At 42.3% G+C, this 21512-nt stretch overlaps 1 protein-coding gene across 2 annotated transcripts in view; it reads left to right on the top strand.

Annotated features, from left to right (window-relative positions):
* The first annotated feature begins 12443 nt into the window (after positions 1-12443).
* The window catches only part of RPS6KA5 (ribosomal protein S6 kinase A5), a 192185-nt gene continuing 183116 nt past the window's right edge, over positions 12444-21512 (top strand). For both annotated transcript variants that reach the window (XM_070514200.1, XM_044774212.2), the window contains exon 1: positions 12444-12838. In XM_070514200.1, the coding sequence (XP_070370301.1) occupies positions 12736-12838 (103 nt within the window). In that variant the 5' untranslated portion in view covers positions 12444-12735. The remainder of the gene's footprint in view (positions 12839-21512) is intronic.

The following is a 21512-nucleotide window of genomic DNA, read 5'->3' as shown; positions in this document are numbered from 1 at the left end:
ATTTGTACATGAATCTTTGGGTCATTCAACATGAAATGTACACAATAATGATGAAACTGAATGACAAAGCAGATATTGCCTGAGGAGTAGGTCAGAATCTCCTAACCAAAGGAAATTTAGAAGTTCCTGCTCTTCTGACAGCTGAGTTGAATTAGAACTCAGCGTGGCCTTGACACCACAGTTCTCTCTCTGTTTCCCAAAAGATTATAAGGTGTGAAGGGGATTCCCTGGGAGGAGACCAGAACATAAATAAAGTTCCTGAAGAATCAGGAGGATCCACGTCTTCCAGAAGTGCTCTTCTCATGTCCTCATTGGGATATAGGAGTCAGGATATTTCAAGGACTTCTGATGACAGGCTCACCTTCTCTTCTAACGTATCTTGTTATTTTAGGTGTCTTGTTACTTAAGCAGTTTTAATGAAATAAAATAAACTGCAGTTCATTGCATCAGATGGGATGACATCAACCCTGAAATGACTGGAAATTTCATCACAGAGTAACCTTGGGATATTTCTAAGGTTTGTTTCCTGCCTCCACCTTGTACAACCCAAATGCATTCTTAATTTCTCCACAGAGGCGTTGGTTTATTTGCGATCACAATACCACCACCTTGCACATTATCTCATTTGATTCTCGGAACAATACCCTGAAGTACAAATAGCTATTTTTATTATCCCAGTTTTATAGAGGCAGAAGCTCAGGCTCAATGATGTTAAATGGTTTCTGGTCCATTTCCCAGTCTCCACAAAGGCCTCTGGCTAAAAACTGGCCCATGTCACCAGAGTATGCAAACACAGATAGCAGCTATGCCAGCAACAAACCACTCCCTGGGGTTTGTGATCTCAGCCTCCCTCCTCACCCTCCTCAATCCCTGTATAAAGTATGCATGCGTCCTTTAGATGCACTATTGGCTCTGCCAACCAAAAGGAGGGAGCTTTCTTTGAGCAAAATGACTCGAGAGAAGAAAAGGAGAGAAACTAGCTGGTTTAGGATCTAAGAGAGGCAGTAGGGTTGGGAATGTTAAGAGAAATAGGAAATGATCGCCTGACCCACCTCCAGAGCGTCCAGGGTCAAAGAAGTACACTGCCTGGGGTTTGTCTTAACCAGGCTTCTGCGATTGGCTGGGGGTCCTGCAATGGCTTTCACTTTCTATTCCCCCCACACAATCTCATTTCACGTTCTCTCTCCCACGTGCAACATCTAGAGGCAGCAAACTAGTCGTAGCTGGCCTACAGCCACAGCTGAACTTGAATTATTGCCAATGCTTTAGATCATTACTTAATAATATCACTTAATAATCTGGATTTTGACGTTTCTTGAGAAAATAGGAAGATTAGGCTATGGTTGTTCAGCATCCCTGCATGGCAGCACCTGGCCACAGCTGAGGAGTGACTGCTACTTTGAATGAGGTCTGTACACCCTGCTCCCCACTCCCAGTGGCTGCTTTCCTTGACCTGTCTGGCCTATGTAAGTGTTTGAAGTTTGAAACCTTTGAAGCAGAGAATAAGATCCTAAGGCACTATTAGCACTTAAAGATGAACAAATCCATCACGTCTGTTGAAAAATAGGCCCAGATTGCTCATCCTTCTTTATCAGACCTTAACTGTGCAGTTGCCAGAACGCTGTGGTCGGTGGCAGGAACCTCAGCTTTGGAATCCGAAAACGGGTTTGTGTCCAGGCTCTGGCATCCATTAGCTTTGTGATGCCAAGGAAGAAAAAGTCACATTCTAGATGGGTGGTTCCCCAAGTGGGGTGCAACAATCCAAGGAGTGGCAGGAGGTTTGGGGACCACTCTCTGGAGCACACATGGAGTGACATAAGGTGGGAGGAGGCTGATCTTTCTAGCTGAATTTCAGAGAAGCTCAGGATGTGACAACACCAAATGTGGCAGAGGACGTGTGACACAAGGCTGATAATAGAATTAACTGAAAGTCTGCATGTGGAACAACCGGGTCTTCCCATCTTACTCCTATCCCTGAAGCAAGGTCTCCATCATCCAGGAAAGGTACTCTCAATTTACACTCTTAAAAAAATAATAATTGACTATCTCCGGAGCAGGGGTATCAGCACATTCTAGTATTTAGGACTCCCAGGGATTTGAAGTGTTAATTAAGAATAGAATGTAAATGTTCTTATCCTTAAAATTGCATATGGCAGAAGTTGGGAGGTAGTCACTGAAGAGAAGTTGAGGGATGCTGTTACCTTCATCTTAGAAAGTGAACAGTCAAGAGATACTATCTTTAGTTGATGGAACAAGAAATAAAGGTGTATTCGTGCAACACAGGCAGCCTACAGAAAAACAAAGAAGTTATACAACTACAGAAAGAGAAGAGGGGGTGCTGGTGAAAATGAGCTAAACCCTTCCCTTTATTATTTCACAGTTCTGTAGCTCAGAACTTGCCAGATTAAATGGGTTCCCTGCTTAGGGTCTCACAAGGCTGAAATCAAGGTGTAGGCCAGGCTGGGCTCCTATCTAGGGGGTCTGGCAAAGAACCTACTTGCAAGTTCATTCAGGCGGTTGGCAGAATTTAAGTCCTTGCAGTTGTAAGGCTGAGGGCCTGTTTTCTTGATGTTTTTTTGGCAAGGGGTTGCTCTGAGCTCCTAGAGGCTGCTCTCAGGGCCTTTCCATGTGGCCTCCTCCATCTTAAAACCAGCATCAAAATATCTCTCTTGCATTGAAACCTTCGCATGCTTCAAATCTCTGTGACCTGCTACCAGCCAGAAAAAACTCTCAGCTTTTAAAGTGCTCGTGTGATTAGGTTAGGCCCGCCCAGATCATCTCCCAGTCTTAAAGTCAACTAATTAGTAACTTTAATTACATCTGTAAAATCCTTTTTGCTGTGTAACATAACATAATCATAGGAGTAACACCTGAGGACAAAGGTCATGGGCGCCATTTTATTGTTCTACCACACTACTCAGGAAATGACTATTCTTTTTATATGTGTTTTATGATAAAAATAACATAGAAAAGTATGAAAAAGGAAGCTTTTCAAAAACATGTCCCAAATCTCACTTTCCAGAAACAGCCATCAACATTTGGAATATGCCATCTCAGCGGGTCCTTATGCAAAGAAAGAGCAGAAAGATCAATAGACGACAGTGGGATTTTACTCTGCAAATTTCTTTTAAGTAAAATGGTTAAAATTAACCTCATAGGAAAAGAAACTGTAGTAAAATGGGAGTTGTTTAACTTTAGCTAAATGTTTCTATACCATAAAAATTCTTAAAATATCCCCTTTAAAGATAAGAAAAACTAATATAAAAATCATCAAGACGACGGAATCACGCTTGCTCAAAAAAGCTGCAGTTCATGCATTTCATTTTTTTAGTGATTATTTCCTTGCCATTAAAGATGAGTAAAATTACATACTTATAACTCGTCCCACTGCCCTTTTCCCTCACTTCCCAATTTTTGTTAGGTATATAATTATTTTTACAGTGTAAGAGTTTCCAATGTTTACTTTTTGTTCTTTAACTATAAATTCCACAGCTGTTTAGTCTTAATTCTGTATTTAAAACAATTCAAAACTCATCTTCCATATATTTTTTTTTTAAATCCTCAATTCTTGTCTTGATTCATTTTGATTCATCCCTTGGTCGACTGGATTTCAGTATAAAGAACTTTTTCAAGAAGGTGGAAACCCTGAGTCGTTTCATGCCAGAGAAAGACTGCCAATAGCCTTTATACTTAAAGGACAGCTTGGCAGAATATAAAATTCACGAGTCACACTTTCACGTTCTTAACTTTTGCAGACCTTGCTTCATTGTCATTTAATATTAAGTGTTGCTTTTGATTTTTTTATCTGGTATATTTCATTATTGATCACTCTGAACAAATTTCACCTTGACTCAGTGTGTGCTTTCTACTTGCTGACTCGAGTCCTCATTTCAGTTAAGTTTCTTCTGTTGTTCTGTCCTTCTTCAGGCATGCCAATTATTCATATATTGGATCTCTGTTGTTTATTTTCTGTAAGTATCACATTTTTATAACTTTTAACATCTCTTTGTTCTTTTCTGTATTGTTCCATTGTGTTTATAATCTGTGTTCCTTCTATTTTTGGTTGATTCTAAAGCGTCTTGCCTCTCTTTTCTTGAGCTTTGCCACTTAGTTTTATCCTCTTTTGCTGCTATATAATACCTTATTTGTACCCTTGAACATCCTCTGAGGGTTTTTTTTGTAATTTTGAAATTTCTCCACTGAGATGGAGAATTATTTGTTAAAGAGTAGCGTGGGAAGGAGGGAAAGAAGGATGTTGAGGCACTGCAAAGCTTTACTTCGGCGTGTTTCCAAATCTGTTCATTTCCTCTCCTTGAGAGAATGTCTCTTAGATTCTCAGGTGTGGGCTCTCAGGAGGTGACTGAGGCCCCCAGCAAGGCCCTCTCAGTCTAGGTTCTCTGGGTCATAATCTAGCAATTGCCTTTCCATCCCCTTCACCCTCTCATCTCCAAGAGATTCTTTAGGCTTGGAGGCCAGGTCACAGGTCATAGAAATAATTAACCATCAGCATGGTTTCTCCTTGATATCCATCTTCCCTGCTATCATCCTGGTTCTTTGCAAGAACACTTCCTGTTTCTCCTGCGGGGTCCTTGGATATGGTTACTGAAATCTAACTTTTAATCATTTGAGTACCACGTCTGCAATTTTTGCCTCATCTGCATATCACCTCTATTATAGTCAATAGTCTTCTTTGAACCAGTTTTTACTTATTTAAAAAGGATGCATATCACTATCATAAATGAAACGCCAGTATCACTTGCCACATATAGGAAGTAACTATTAAAATAAACACAATGAAAACAAAACAATGGTAGTATGTTCTAGCTAGATAGAGTGGTCGGCTGGAAGCTGTCTGAGGTCCCTATTTTCCTGGTTAGAAAGAGAGATTAGGACAAATTAGAAATAAGTTAAAGACCATTGGCACCAAACCAAGAGTTTCTCCTTGATCACAAGTGAAAGAGAACTCCAAACGAATCACTTTTTCATTATGTTGTTTGATATAATTAAATGGCTGTCTGTGTACCACCTAAACTTATCTCCTGTACCCCTAGTAATAAAAGTCCCTTTCACCTTTGGGAAACCCCTCTCCATTCCAAGGATCAATGATTCGGTCCCTTGGGACTGTGACACAAACATCTAAGGAAGTACGTTTCTTGCTCAGGCTGGAGGCAGTGCATAGTGGCTCTCAGCATTTTAGCAATTTCAGTACAGATTTTACAGTATTTGGCAGGCATACTTCATGGTTTGTGGTTTGAGGTTTTGAGAGTTTCCTTGTTTCATTAAAACCGGGGCTTTTTCTGCGTTTTTGCTTTGTTTTCTTTTTCGTTGTTTCCGGACGATTTGGGGTGGGGGCAGGGAGGAAGGGAGTAAAATTATCTTTACTCTCTTTAACTGGATATGTATGTGATGTGCGTGCCTCCAAAGTCTCTCCCAGCTGTGCACTGGTTGGCACAGGTCCACACAGCCAGATCTCAGACCAGACCTTCTGACTCAGCCAAGTGCTCCTGATCTGCCACATTCGGAGAGTTTCTGAGCTTTGCAGGTACTATCTAGGATACCAGAGGGTAGAGTGAGAAAACTGCCTAAATGCTGCTGCCCCCTCACAGAATTTCCTTCCCATTTGTGAACTCAAGGTGTGTGTGTGCCTTCCCAGCATCCTTTCTGAGAACAGGGGCAATATGTCAACTTTAGCCGTGGATGGATGTCTTCTGGGAGTACGAACTTCACACTCCCTAACTCTGTTGCTCTCTGTATCCTGCAGCGAGTTCCTTAAATTTACTGGAGCTGTACCCGACAGTGAAGGTTCTGACCAAAACCAGAATCAAGACGTTGATAATGCTGTTTTTGACTTTTCGAAAGAAGTTCTTTCTTATCTGAGTACACATCTGAGTGTTTTAACAGAGCCAGTTAAAGGAGGGCACGATGTGGTGAGCCTCTGGTGCTTCCTAATTCTTATAAATCCAAAGGTGAGGAGCCTCCGTTCACATTGCACGAATAATGAGGTCATTAAGTCCTAGCGGCTCACTCCAAGAGAGACCCTCCCACTTTGCTTCAGCCCTCCCACCCATGATAAGGATAAGTGAGGCCACAGAGCATGGGACGACCGGATAAGGGGGTGAACAGGGAGCCCCACCCAGCAAGCCTGGTGAAAGGCAGTTTCTCAGGGGAACAGACATATTTTCAAGCTTTTTCCTCTATTACTCTTCCTGGCCTTAGCAGAAACCTGACTTTCTTCTGGACGCCTTCCCTATGCCAGCCCTTTCCTGGACAGAGCCCCTCCCTACTTGTCCATCTCTCAGGGCAGGAGGGAGCAGGGATATTTTCCTCAATTCCAGCAGCTACATCCAGACCACTGTCCATTATCTCAAGCCCCTTCAACAACTTTCCCTCCTTTGACTCCAAGCCGTCCTCTCACATCACTGTCTAATCAGTGAGGCCCCTGCTTGCCAATTTTATTTGGTGTTTTCAGCCACTGATTTATAGTTTTTCTTCCTACCCCATCCAGTATCCTCACTACCTCTGAAAAGTTGCCATTGTTTCAAAACTCCAACTTGCTCTTATTTACCATCCGCTGTTCTAATGGTTGTAGCTTAGAGCTGTATAGTACAAAATTGGTTCTAGAGCATAATCCTTTGGGGAGCTTTAAAAAAAAAATCCCAAAGTCCAGATCCTGCCCCAGACCAATTAAGTCACACTTTTCAGAGGTGGGAGTATTTTTTTTAAGTATCCCAGGTGATGCCAATGTGCAGCCAAGGTTGAGAACTGCTGTTTTCTTCATCTATGTTACCTCCAGCTCCTGGACTCCATCCTATTCTCCCAGGCTGGCAGTTTATTCCTGGCTGGGCCCCAGGGTCATGGTTTCAACCAGGTTGTTGTCCAACTACTAATCCCCAACCCCGAGGGGGAAGGTAAGTTGCTAGGGAAAGACATTTAACTCTCCTGCTTCAGAATTCCTAACTCCACCGGAGCCCCCAGTGCTCATCAGCAGTTATCCAAGCTGGCTCGCTATATTCATTTTCCACAGTGACTCTTCCAGACTGTTTCCACTATCCTCAAACCTCAAGTCCATCTCTTTCCATCTTCCCTATCACTCAGCACAGGGCATGCATCTCTGAAATAAACTCTTTGCTACACGTGTGGACATCTGAGTGTTTTTTTAACTCTCTGCAGGTGGGATCAGCTCATATGGCCTATTCCTGCTTTACTGAGATTACACCCTCAATTAGCTCCTCTTTTTATATCCATCCTGTAAATGTAGGTTTCCAACTCTCTCATTCATTCATTCATTCATTCATTCAGCAAACATTTATTGAAAGCCCACTTTGGGCTAGAGCCTATTCCAGATGCCAGGGATATGGAGATGAGATGACAAAGATACCCCCTCGTCTAACAAGCTGGTCCATGCCTGCCTCCAGCCCCTCCTCCCTCTCTCCCACCACAGTGAAGGACTTGGGGCCTCCTCCCATCAAAGGCAAAGCTCTCAGCAGCTCAGGCTCCCAGCCCGGCCTACTTTTTCAGATTCTCTTCATTGGTTCTCCAACCTCTCTCCATCCACCTATCCCATCACCTTTCAGATATGTTCCAGTATTCCTCATCTTAAAAAACAATTGAATAGAAAATTACCGTTATAATATCACAGTCATAACTGCTGTAGGCAGCTCCACCAATGGATGTTAAAATTAGTGGTTAAAAGCGTAAGGAGAAACTGGATATTTGCATGGTCTAAAAGTATCTCACATGCCCTCCCAATAGTCATTAATTATGATGGGAAAAATAATAACTTTACAGTAGAGAAGTCTGGCAAACACCACCTTAACCAAGTGTTCAAGGTTACTATCACAAGTAATAAGAAAATAAGCTTCTTGGAGGCTGGCCCTCTGGCCCAGTGGTTAAGTTCCTGTGCTTTGCTTCAGCAGCCCGGGGTTCACCATTTCAGATCCTGGGTGCGGACCTACACACTGCTTATCAAGCCATGCTGTGGCGGCATCCCACATAGAAGAATTAGAAGGATCTGCAACTAGGATATACAACTATGTACTGGGGCTTGGAGGAGAGGAAAAAAAAAAAAGAGGAAGATTGGCAACAGATGTTAGCTCAGGGCCAATCTTCCTCGCCAAAAAAAAAAAAAAGAAAGAAAGAAAGAAAAAGAAAAAGAAAAGAATATAAACTTCTTGTACACTTGGTACAATGAATTGACAAACAGCACATCATCTCTGTGGTACTCTTGCCAAAAATGTGTAACTTCAATTTAAACATAAGAAAACATCAGACAAACCCAAATCGAAGGACATTCTACAAAATACTTGACCAGCACCTTTCAAAAGAGTTAAGGTCATAGAAGGCAAAGAAAGACTAAGGAACTCCTACAGATTGGAGGAAGCTGTGGAGCTATGACAACTAACTGTAATGTAGGATCCTCGATTGGAGCCTGGCACAGAGAAAGGACATGGTTGTGTTCCAATAAAATTTCATTTATGGACATTGAAATTTAAATTTCACATCATTTTCACATATCACAGTAAACTTTTTCCTTTAATTCTTTTTCAACCATTAAAAAATATAAAAACCATTTTTATGGAAAAAGTGGTGAAATCTGTCGAGTCTGTAATTTATTTAATAATTTTATTCCAACGTTCATTTCTCACTTTTGATGACTGAACTATGGTATGTAACATATTATCATTAGGGGAAGCTGATTTGGAGGGTATGTGAAAACTCTATACTGTCTTTTGCAACTCTTCTGCAATTTTAAAATTATTTGAAAACAAAAAGTAAAAAACACCAAACTCTCTGGATCCCTCCAGTTAGGGCCTTCCTTCTCTATTTTCCTTCAGAGGCAAACTCCTTGAAAGATATGTCCACACATACTGTTGCTACTCCTTCACCTCTCATTTGCTCTACCAAAACTGCTTTCAATATTGTCACCAATGGCACCCAAGTTGGCAAATTCATGGGATCTTTCCAGACCTCATCTTATGTGACCTCTCAGGGCATGTGACACAGCTGACCGCTCCCTTCTTCTTGAAACACTTTGGCTTCCAAGATCTAAAACTCTCCGAGTTTTCCCCCATACCTGTGGTTCCACCTTCACAATCCAACGTCTCAATGTTGAAATTCCTTAGACTTCAGTCATGGGATCTTCTTCTCTTCCTTCTGCACATTCTCTCCCTAGGAAATCTTAGTCATACCTCTGACCTCAAATTCCATCTATATGCTAGTGATTCCTAAATTTATGTCTCCATCCTACATCTCTCCGCAGAACTCCAGACTCACATAAACACACAGATACTTAATATTGGCATTGGATGTCTCGAAATTAAACTCTCGATATTCTCTCTGATATGTGCTCTTCCTTTAACTTATCCCTCTAATTAAATGGTACCACCATCCTCTTCCATCCACCCAGTTGCTCATGTTAGAAACGGTGGTGTTATTTCAGACGCTCCTTTTTTCCTCACCCACCAAATGTAATCCTACATGAAGTCCAAAATATATATCTCGAAACATTCCATTTCTTTCCATACCTACCACACCCACTACCACCTTTTGCCCGGACTGCAGTGATAACTTCCTAACTGGTTTCCCTGTATCGCCTCTTGCTCCCTTGAGCCCAGTCTCCAAATACTAACCACAGTGACCTTTTGAAATACGACCCCAATTATATCATTCCCCTGTTTAAATTCCTTCCATTGCTTCTGACTTCACACAGGAAAAACTCCAGAAACATTAATAAGGCCTAAAACACCACTTCATGATTGGGTCTCTGCCTGCCTCCCTCACCTCATCTCTTGCTGACTGTGTGATGGCCCCACTGGCTTTCTCTCAATCCCTAAAATACAATAGGCTCTTTGTCTGCCTCAGGGCTTTACATGGGCATCTTCCTAGAATTTTCTCCCCCCAACAATTCGCAGCCCCAACATCTCAGTAGCTGATGCCTAAAAAAGACTTATTTATTGCTCACATTACGGTCTGATGTAGTCAGGGTGGCTCTTCTTGAAGGGGAGACTCAGGGGTGGGTTCAGGGTTCTTCTAAACTGTGGGCACCTCCACACTCAAAATGTAGCCTTTGTAGTTGCTGCGGAAAGAGAAGAGACTGTGAGGGATTATGCATGGGGTTTTCTGGCCAGGTCTGGAAATGGCACACATCATGCCTGCCCACACCCCATTGGCCAGATCACAGTCACATGACCCTAGCCTAACTGCAAAGGAGAAAAAGGTAGTTTTCCTGTGTGTCCAGGAAGAGGAAACGAGATTGGTGAGCACCAGGCCAGTCTCTGCCACATCCTGGTTAAAACCTGCTTATCTTTAAAGAATCAGCTTAAATAATACTTCCTTAGAAAGGCCTTCATGTTCCTCCAACCTAAATTAGGCCCTCGTGATATATTCTATTGTAGCACCATATAATGTTCCTTTACAGCATGGTCACAATGGAAAGTTCACACTTCTGTGTGTGATTATTTAATATTTATTTCCATTTCTAGACAGTAGGCTCTGTGGGAGCAAGGATTGTATTTCTTTGGCTCCCACTATCCCTCGAGCATCTATCACAGTACTTAGTACATAATTGGTTTAAAAGTTGTTGAGTGAACAAATGGACAATTGCACACAGTCGTTCCCTGGCTCCAAATAGCACACTACTTGTGGAGGAGAACGACGAGGAAGTAGGCAGTCATGGTTTACTGGGATAAATGTTCCAGGCAAGTAAGTCCAGGGAGCTGAGGCAACCTGAAGGGGCTGCAGCGTCTTCTCTGCTTCCTCTTCCGTGGCAGTCTAACCCAGGAATCTGCAAACTATGGCCCACAGACCAAATCTGGTTTATTGCCTGTTTTTTTTAAGAGCTAAGAATGGTTTTCATATTTTTAAATGGTTAAAAATAATTAAAAGAAGAAGAATATATCATGACATGTGAAAATTATGTGAAATTTAATTTCAATGCCCACAAATAAAGTTTTATTGGAACACAGCCATATCCATCAGTTTACTTATTGTCTATGGCTGCTTTCACGCTACAAGAGCAAAGTTGAGTAGTTGTGAAAGAGACCATATGGTCTGCAAAGCCTAAAATATTTATTATTTGGCCCTTTACAGAAAAAGTTTGCTGACCTCTGATCTAATCCATGCTTAGTTTAAAAGGCTACTTCTATGTGAATTATGTTCAAGCGTCCATTTTTAATCCTCTCCTTTTCCCATTCTCATGTCCACTGCCAGAAATTAGGCCCTCATAAATTCTATTCTTGCAACAGCACTCTTGCCCTGCTATCTTTCTCTTCCTCCCTTCAGTCCACTCGTCTCACTAAAACCGGAGCTAACTTCTAAGAGAACAGCTTTGATACTGTAACTACTCTTTGAGGCTCCCCATCCTGCACTAAATAAAACCTGCACGGCTTAGCATGGTAGTCAAGGTTCTCCATTATCTTAACGCACCTTACTTTTTCATCTGTTATCTTTACATCATAGTTCCATCCAGCCTTATCAGTCACTTAGCACCCTCATCTTCTCTACTTCCAGGCCTATGCTCACAGCTACCATCTCTATATGAAATGTCTGCTTACGCATCCTTTAAGTTGGTTATCTCAAATATCTCCTTGCCCTAAAAGCATTCCCCATCTCCTCTACTGAGAATAATTATTGCCATCGATGTGATTCTCTAACAGTTTGTACCACTGTTTTATTTCAAATTCTGCTTTATAGTTTCCTATGTATATACACAGATTATTTCTCATGTTCTGTTGAAAGCAGCTTAGGGGAAGGGGTTCTATTCTATTATTAATCTCTGTATCCTTTCGGCGCCTAAGATGCGACTTGTACAAAATGAAAACGTCTATTCTTTGCATAAGTCCTCATGGAGAGCTGGGACTGTGAATTTTTGCACTGTCTAAGAACTACCTCTAAGCACAAACTTCACTTAACTTGTTTAGGGCTCACCAGGGCGAGTAACACCTTTTTAAGACATGCTATCTTCCAGCTGGTCACACATCTGTAGATCGCTGTCCGACACGCTCAGGTACGTCTGCAAACACGTGTACGAGAAGCGCTTTCCTCCAGGCCCCTCCTCTATCCATGGTGATTGGCGGGCCAAATCCTCCAATCAGCCGTCCCCGCCTCTTTCAGCAGTAGCCAATCACAGACCCCGAGCGCCTCCTGACTACTAGATACTGTTTACTAACAGATCGAAGCTGGGGAATAAGGGGTGTGACCGTTCTGGGGAGGTCAGGGAAGGGAAGGGAAGGTCCTGACTGCGCGTGCGCATTAGGGGAAATGGGCGGGGCAGAACCGCGGGTCTCTCACCAATCGGGGCGGTCGCGCTCCTCCCTCTCCTGCCTCCCCGCCAAGCAACAACAATTCGAGGAGGGGGCGGGGCAGCTCGTGCGGCGTCAGGGCGGACTGTCCAATGGGAGCCGGCGTTGACAGATGCGCGCACCCGGGGCCCAATAAGCGGTGGCGGCTCGAATGGCTCCTCTACCTTGCTGGCTGTGGGCGGAGCGGCTTGAAGGAGGAGGCGGCGGAGCAGGGGGGGCGGTTTGGTTGCGCGGTACTAGCGGTGCCCGCCGAAGGGGGAGGAGGCGGAGGAGCGAGCCGTGCGGCCAGAGCGGGAAAGAGACTCGTCTCGGCGTCCGAGTTCTGGAGCCGCCGCACTCCGGCTCCTAGGGCTGCAGCAGGAGCTTGTGACGGGACGGGCGTGCGCGGTCTCCCGGGTCCCCTCGTAGAACCCCGCGGGATCCGAAAAGGGAGAAGATGGAGGAGGAGGGCGGCAGCGGCGGCGGCGCCGCGGGGACCAGCGGGGACGGCGGCGCCGGGGAAGAGCAGCTCCTCACTGTCAAGCACGAGCTGCGGACGGGTGAGCGACCCCGCCCTCTGCCGGCCGGGCCCGGCGCGGGGGCGCGCCCCGAGGGCACGCGGGTGCCCGCGCGGGCGGGGGGCGCGGGGCCGGGCAGGGGGCGCGGGGCGGGGGGGCCTGGCGGGCCGGGCGGGAGCCGGGGGTCCTGCAGGTGGGGGCGCGCCCGGGGCAGCGCCGAAAGTTTTCCGGAGCCCGGGAATGAGCGACGGGCGCGGGGCGCTGGGGCCCGCGAAGCAGCCGACAGCTGCCTGTTGGCACTCGTCTCTGAGGATGTCTTCACGCCCCCTTCCCGCACAGGTGACACATCTGTCACTGCATCCTGTCGGGGGTGAAAGGTGCGCCCTCCTCAGAGTCGGGTGAACGACGCTTTGTTTTGAAGCGTGATGCCTTTTTTCACCCCTCTGTTTCCCTAGAGGTGGTCCCGGCGGGGGTTTGTGGAACCGTCCCCTAAGGTGCTGGGGTCCTTACGACCTAGCAGGATGGGCGTCCCTCGGGCTTTTCATGAGTCCAGTCCAGTGAGATAAAGAGGGATCGCGGGCTCCAGGGACTGAATGCTTTTATTTGCAATTATCATGAAATACTATACTTGGCCTTGAATTTCTTTGAAACGTCTCTTGAGAAGACGGCTCTTTAAATTTAAAGCTCTAGGTAAAAGCGACTAACTAGCCGGCTTAAGCGCTCACGTTCTAGTGTTTGAGATCACTAGAGTTGTCACAAGCTTTCTACTTGTTAGATTACTTTATTCGTTGTGTGGGTCCAGGTTGTTCATTTTGGAAAATGCTTATTTGGACTGATCAGTCCATTTCGGGTGTATATTTGTGGAGCCCAGTCTCCTATTAGAGAGACTTTTTCATTTCAGAGCAGGTAATACATTTTCATGAGTTGTTCATTATTACGCTGAAATGTTCTTGGGAGCGTTTATTAAGGTTTTGGATTCAGCTGCTTTGGCATATTGGGATAATCTTTTATTATGTGGACACAGAGCTTATACAGCAGGTTTCAGGTGTACGCCTAGCACACCTTGTTGCTGTTTCCAACAGACTGTAAAGTTAGGTCTGCTCTCCTTCTTTTAGTTTTTGTTGTTTCTGATGAGATTGTGGGTTAGCATTCCCCTGAGTGCCAATGTGGCAGACTTAATTTAAGAGGGATGTCAAATGCATGCTCACTTATTTCAGCATGTTTAAACATTGTTTTTTGGTCCTTGTGAATTTGTTTTGTATTTTGAGCCAGTTACTCTGTAATTTTTTTGAGTTTCTAACATAGCCTGTGTAGGTTTGGCTGGTTTGATTTTTCTATCTCAAGCTAACAGACAACTGATGTTTTCAAAGGGCTGTTAAATCATTTATTCAGTAAACATTTATTCAGTATTAATTATCTGATTTGTGCCAGGCTCAGTGTCAGGTGCTTTCTGGTATGGAGATTTTGAATTTCTTTTTCTTATCTTACATAACAATTCACTGATTTATATATGTAGAATGGTGCTGTACAGCAAAAGCTACTTGAAGCCATATGCTCCTCAGCCAATGACCATGTTGCAACACACAGCTTTTTGCTAAATGACCAAGGAGCAACCTACTTGTTATTAGTAGTCAACCAACTGCTCAGTTTCTGGATTTTGCAAACACTGCTAGTTTTGTAGACAACAATGGTACTGCTTTATTTCCCCTTCTCTACTAACTGTGTGAATCGTCAGCTTCAAGTTTGCGTTTTAGAAATTTTTCTGATGGATGGTGAGATTATACTGAATTTATTAGTACTGTTAGCTGTCAAGGGAAACGAACAGTCATTTTGATTTATTACTGAACATTGGAACAACTGACCGGATATAGTGGTCAAAAACGCTGTTAAAATATAACTTGAAAGATTCACTCATCTTCAGCCAACTGCGCTCCTCTTAGCACATGATGCTATAATAGGCACCAAAGTAATTTGATCTGATGTGGTCCCTTCTCAAAATGTGGACACGCATATTGTCATATCAAGTCAGCAGTTGGTGATTTCCTCTTTGTGCCCAACACTGCATTGTGTGCCATAGGATGAATAAAAAGGCAGTAAGAGTCACATGTAAGGACATGGAAATTGTTCCAGTTGTGCAGACTGAGTAGCATGGCATACCTGGACATAGAATTGGAAGGCTTAATTCTGAGTCTCAGCTCTGCCACCCAGTAGCTCTGTAGAGTTGGGCAAGCCACTTCACTCTTGCACACTGACTTCTCTCATCTACAAAATGTGAGAATTGAATGGGTCCCTGTTGGAAAAGTGCTAAGCAGGTTGCTTGGCATGTATTAGGCACTCAGGAAATGTTGGTTGAATGTAAATCTGAAAAATCACTCCATAACAGTATCTTTTCTTAATGTATGTGAATTAATCCAGTGTAACTTAGAGAACAAATCACTCATTTGGTGCTTAGGCTGTGCCACATTGCCAGGCTGTCATCTTTTTCTGTACACGTCTTGCCTTCTGAAGTAGAGACTCCCCATGTCTCTGCTGCTGCTTGGCAGCCTGTGCATAGCTCTTCAATAACGTTCAACACAGAGTACTGTAATAATTGATTTTCTAGTCTGTGCTAGACTGTAGGGTCCTTGAGGCAGACACCATGTCCTTTGTCCATTTTCAACCCCCTTCATATGGTAGGTACTCAAATATTTGATGAATGAATTCACTGAATAGATGAAAATTCAGGACCAAGTCTAACAGTTTATTGTATTCCCAGTACCTTGGAGATGTTAGCTGGTTGATGAATTGATGACAGTGACTGTAAAAGCTAAAGAATGAAGAGTAAAGGATTGATAAGATCAGTTAAACATGCGTTCCTTGAACACTTTCTGTTTTTTAGGCTAGGTGGTTCTGATAATACCAAACATGACCAAGAAAATGTCTTGCCCTCTGATAGTAGGGGGGAGGTCAAGTAAACCAGTAATTGGGAGATATTGTCATAAGTATAATAATAGAGGATATACAGAGTATAAAGGTAGCAAAGAGGTTAGAACTTTCAGGTTTCAAATAATCTAACTCTCTGTTGAACAATAGCAACAAAAAAAGAGGAAGTATTATTGGAAGAATACTGGGTTATTTTACCTGTTCATTTATTCCATAAACATTTTGTTACCTCTTACGTACTGAGTGCTGTTTTAGATGCTGGGGTTATAAGACAGATATGGTCTTCCCACTGGAAGGACAGGGTTGCATTAGAAGTCGCTGGAACCAGAGGCTTATGTCCTCTGACCTCTCTCCATCTTGAATCTTCGTTTGTCTCTATGTGATGACTTCATTCTTCTCCACTGCTGTCCAGCTCTTTCCACATAGGAAAGAACATCATTGTGAGAGACCCCAAGTTTTGTATCGTATAGCTTCAGATACTGGAGAAACACTGCCTTTCTCTTAGCTTTGGATATAAAAGTTTCAGAAAAGAACTTTATTGGCTTAGCTTTGGTCAGGTGTCCTCTTGGATCATTCAACCAAGGCCAGGGAATGGGATCATGTTCCACTAGCATGACAGCTACTACACTAAACATGTGGATAGGGGTGAAACTAAGCTCTCAGAAGAGGAAGGATTGCTGGAAAGACATTTCCTTAGATGTCCATCAGTAGAAGAGAGCTTAACACTGAGGAAAGGGTAAAGGAAGGGATATTAGTTATCTATTGCTATGTAACAAATTACTCCAAAACCTAGTGGCTTAAAGCAACATGATTTCTGCAGGTTAGGAATTTAGGGAGTTGCTTAGTTTGATGGTTCTGACGCAGGGTCTCTTGTGAGGTTATAGTCAAGGTGTTGGCCAGGACTGCAGTCACGTAAAGACTGGTCTGGGGCTGGAGGCTCCCCTTCTGAGACGGCTCACTCACATGTTGTCAGCAGGATGCTTCAATGCCTTGCCATGTGGACTTCTCCATACGGCTGTTTGAGTGTCCTCGTGACATGACAGCTGGCTCCCCTAGAACAAGCGATTGAAGAGAAAGAAAGAGCAAGATCAAAGCTGCAGTGTCTTTTTTGTTGAACAGCTTTTTTTGAGATATAATTTACATACCATAAAATCCACTTTTTTAAAGTGTACCATTCAACGAATTTTAGTATATTTATAGAGTTATACAGCCATCACCACAGTCTAATTTTAGACATTTCCATCACCCTGAAAAGAAACATCTTACCCGTTTATATCAGTCACTTCCCATTCCCACCACCCATCCCCAGCCCTAGGCAACTGCTAATTCTGCTTTCTCTGTCTATACATTTGCCGAGGGGCATTTCTTATAACGGAATTTTACGGTATGTGGTCTTTTATGACTGGTTTCCTTCACTTCTCATGGTGTTTTCAAGATTCATCATGTTGTAGCATGTATCAGCACTTATTTTTTTAACTGACAGATAGTATTCCATTGTATGGATATACCATATTTTGTTTATCCATTTATCAGTTGATTGACATTTGGGTTGTTTCCACCTTTTGGCCATTGTGAATAATGCTGCTGTGTACATTTGTGTCCAGGTTTTTGTGCGGATCTATGTTTTCATTTCTCTTGGGTAGATATTAAGAGTAAAATTACCAGATCACATGGTAAATCTGTGTTTAACTTTCTAAGTTTTCCAAAGTGGCTGCACCACTTACATCCCACCAGCAGTGTACAAGGGCTCCAAGTTTTCCACATCCTCACCAGCACTTGTTATTGTCTGTCTTTTTGCTGATAGCCATTGCAGTGAGTATAAAGTGGTATCTCACTGTGGCTTTTTTTTTGGTGAGGAAGATTGTCCCTGAGCTAACATCCGTGCCAGGCTTCCACTATTTTGTATGTGGGACACCACCACAGCATGGTTTGGTGAGTGGTGTGCAGGTCCATGCCTGGGATCTGAACCTCAGAACCATGGGCTGCTGAAGCAGAGCCTGTGAATTTAACCACTGCACCACTGGGCCAGCCCCTCTCATTGTGATTTTGATTTGTGTTTTCCTCAATGACTAATGATGTTAAGCATCTTTTCATGTGCTTATGGGCCATTGGTATATCTTTGGACAAATGTCTATTAAGATCCTTGGTCATTTTTTAATTAGTTAATTTGTCTTTTTATTATTGAGTTGTGAGAGTTCTTTATGTATTCTAGATATAAGTCCCTTATCAGGTATATGATTTGCAAATATTTTCTCCCATAAAGTGGGTTTTCTTTTTGTTTTTTTTGATGGTATCCTTAGAAGCACAAAAGTCTTTTATTTTAATGAAGTTTAATTTACCTATTTTTTCTTTTGTTTCTTGTGCTTTTGGTATTGTATCTAAGAAATCATTGACTAATCCAAAGCCATGAATATTTATGCCTCTGTTTTCTTCTAACAGTTTTATGGTTTTAGCTGTTATGTTGAGGATTTTGATCCATTTGTCGAAAGACTTTTTTTCCCTCATTTTATTGTCTTGTCACTCCTTTTTTTGTTTTTGATGGAGATTAGCCCTGAGCTAACATCTGCTGCCAATCCTCCTCTTTTGCCGAGGAAGACTGACCCTGAGCTAACATCCATGCCCATCTTCCCCTATTTTATATGTAGGATGCCTGCCACAGCATGGCTTGACAAGCGCTGTGTAGGTCCACACCTGGGATCTGAACTGGCGAACCCCAGGCCGCTGAAGCGGAACGTGCGAACTTAACCCATGTGCCACCAGGCTGGCCCCTGTCTCGGCACTCTTGTTGAGAATCAGTTGACCATAGATGTATAGACTTATTTCTGGACCCTCAGTTCGATTCTACTGATCTTTATATTTATCCTTATTCCAGTACAACACTGTCTTGAATACTGTAACTTTTTAGTAAGTTTTGAAATTGGGAAGTGTGAGTCCTCCAACTTTGTTCTTGTTTTTTGAGACTGTTTTGGCTGTTCTGGGTCCCTTGCATTTCCATATGAATTTTAGGGTCAGCTTGTCAATTTCTGCCAAGAAACCAGCTGGGATTCTGGTAAGGATTACGTTGAATCTGTAGATTAATTTTGGGAGTGTTGCCAACTTAGCATATTAAGTCTTCTGATCCATGAGCATGGAATGTTTTTCCATTTATTTAGATCTTCTTTCAACAACGTTTTGTAGTTTTCAGAGTATAAGTTTGTGCATCTTTTGTTAAATTTACTCCTAAGTATTTTATTCTTTTTGATGCTAGTGTAAAAGGAATTAGTTTCTTAATTTAGTTTTTGGATTGTTCATTGCAACTATATAGAGATACAATTCATTTTCATTTTTGATCTTGTATCCTGCAACCTTGCTGAACTAGTTTATCAGTTCTGTTAGTTTTTTAGTGGATATCTTAGGATTTTCTCTTTACGAGATCGTGTCATCTGCAGATGGAGATAGCAGATAGTTTTACTGCTTTTCCAGTCTGCATGGCTTTTATTTAATTTTCTTGTTTAATTGCCCTGGACAGAACCCTCAGTACAGTGTCCAATAGAGTGGTGAGAGCAGACATCCTTGTCTTGTTCCTGATCTTAGGGCGGAAACTTTAGTCTTTCACTGTTGTGTATGAGGTTAGCTATGGGTTTTTCATAGATACCCTTTATCAGATAGAGGAAGTTCCTTTCTTTTCCTAGTTTGTTCGGGTGTTTTTATCATGAAAAGGCACTAGATTTTGTCAAATGCTTTTTCTGCATCTATGGAGATCATTGTGTGGTTTTTGTTTTTGTTTTATTGATAGGGTCTGTTGCATTAATTGATTTTTGAGTGTTAAGCCAACCTTGCATTCCTGGGATAAATCCCACTTGGTCATAGAATATAATCCTTCTTATATGTCATGCCTTATTCAGGTTGCTAGTATTTTATTGAGGATTTTTGTGTGCCTATATTCATAAGAGATATTTGTCTACAGTTTTGGTTTTTTGATGATGTCTGTGTCTGGTTTCCCCAAAATATGCCTGATTGTTTTTTGCCACCAATTAAAGATTTCACCTGTTTGGTTGCTGGCATCTGTGTTTAGGATCTTCTAAGTAAAGGCTAACGGAGGTCAGGGGTGGACTGTATTTCTAGCTCTGCCCCCAACTTGCCTTGTGACCTGGGATAAGTCATTTCACCTTTCTGAGCCTAAGCTATCTCATCCATAAAGTAGAGGTGTTGGACTGAATTATATCTAAAGTACTTAACAGCATTAAGCTTATGTTCTATGGAATTTCTGTGGAAATCTTGGTATAGACACGAGTGAGGAGTGGTGATTTACTTTAAAAGATAATTCTGTTTTACCAAGGATTCATGATTGAATCCCACTGAAAAACAGCAGTTCCCTGATGCTTTTTGAATATGATTGCATTTATAATGATTTAATTTATAATTAGCTCTCTGGGAACATAATGGTTACCTGTGATAATACACTTTGAAAGATGTCAGTGACAATCTTAGTTATCTGTGAAAACAACACAACTCTCCTCTTTATATTATATGTGAGTAAATATACATCTGTGTGTGTGTGTATTTTTTATAGTACTTTTCCCTTTTTTTGACACTTTCTCACCTTGAGAAGAGTAGGCAGAACTTGTGCTCTATCTTTAGTTTTATAGGATACATTGGGAAGGTTAAAAATATAAATAGGTTATTGATAGTACCCTAACTTAATTCCCTAGAGCCTAGACCTTAAAGGGAAGTTCTTAACTTTCTACCACACACTTTAGAGATTAAGGAAATGATCTATTTGGGCAAAGGAGGTGGCATCTCAGCCCTTAAGTCAAGGGGGATTCAAGAATATTTTGTATTTATAGTCTGTAAGGGGAAAAACCTTCTCAGGTGGCAAGTCTACTGTTGTATCAGACCCAACGTTAACCTCTACTCCAAAGCAGGGAAGAATCTTGAAAACTCAGCTTCCTGGAGACATAAGTGGTTTGGTGGGCAGGATTGAATTCTTCCCATGAAAAAGAAGCTGATGCTAGGTGAAAACTCCTCTAGGGAAAATCTAACATCATAACATCATGTGTTGACTTAGCTTCACAATTAAATACACTCTTGAGAGGTGTCAATCTCAAAATGCAGTGGGAGGGAGGGGGTGCCCCAGTTATCTCCTTTGAGCTTCCTTAATGATTTACAGATCCCTCTATGCACCTCAAAGGGATGAGCACTCCTACATTCCTCTTGTTTGTCAGGAAAGATGAATAGGGTCTAAAATAGAATCTTGCCCTCCTTATGTTTGTCTCTAGCAATACCCCTCTGGGTTCCGCTATAGCTGTTCCTCCAAAAATCCAGTGAGTTCTGTGGACTTTATACCTTCCTAAAGTTGTAAGTGAGCTGGCTTTGTCACTTTTTTTTTTTTAAATATTCAGTAGGCATCCTCCCCTGAGACTACGGGGAGGATAGGGAGGTAAAGTTCCCGATTTTTAGTGCAGGACTTGGTATTACAGTTATTTTATTTTACACTCAAGTTTTTGTGTAGGTGTGCTTTTTTATATAATCAGTGTATTCCTGACAAAAAATTCTGTAAATCTTTTTGTATGTCACATTATTGGGAATATAGAAGGTGTACTTGGTACTTAAAAGAATTCTATGATTAACTTTTGAATTAAAAAACCTTTTTTGATTAAGTTCTCCATTTGTGCACTGAGTGTTGTTATGTAGAGTTGGCGTTAACACTGATATTTTCTGACACCGTTCTCAACAATTTCAGTAGCCGCAAACAGGTAAACGATAGAGTCTTGTGTGGTAGGCTGAATAAAGATCTCCTCTTCCCCAAGATGTC

Source organism: Equus asinus, chromosome 7, assembly GCF_041296235.1.
Source record: "Equus asinus isolate D_3611 breed Donkey chromosome 7, EquAss-T2T_v2, whole genome shotgun sequence".
NCBI lineage: Eukaryota > Metazoa > Chordata > Mammalia > Perissodactyla > Equidae > Equus > Equus asinus.
This window is presented reverse-complemented; position numbering and strand designations above follow the sequence as displayed.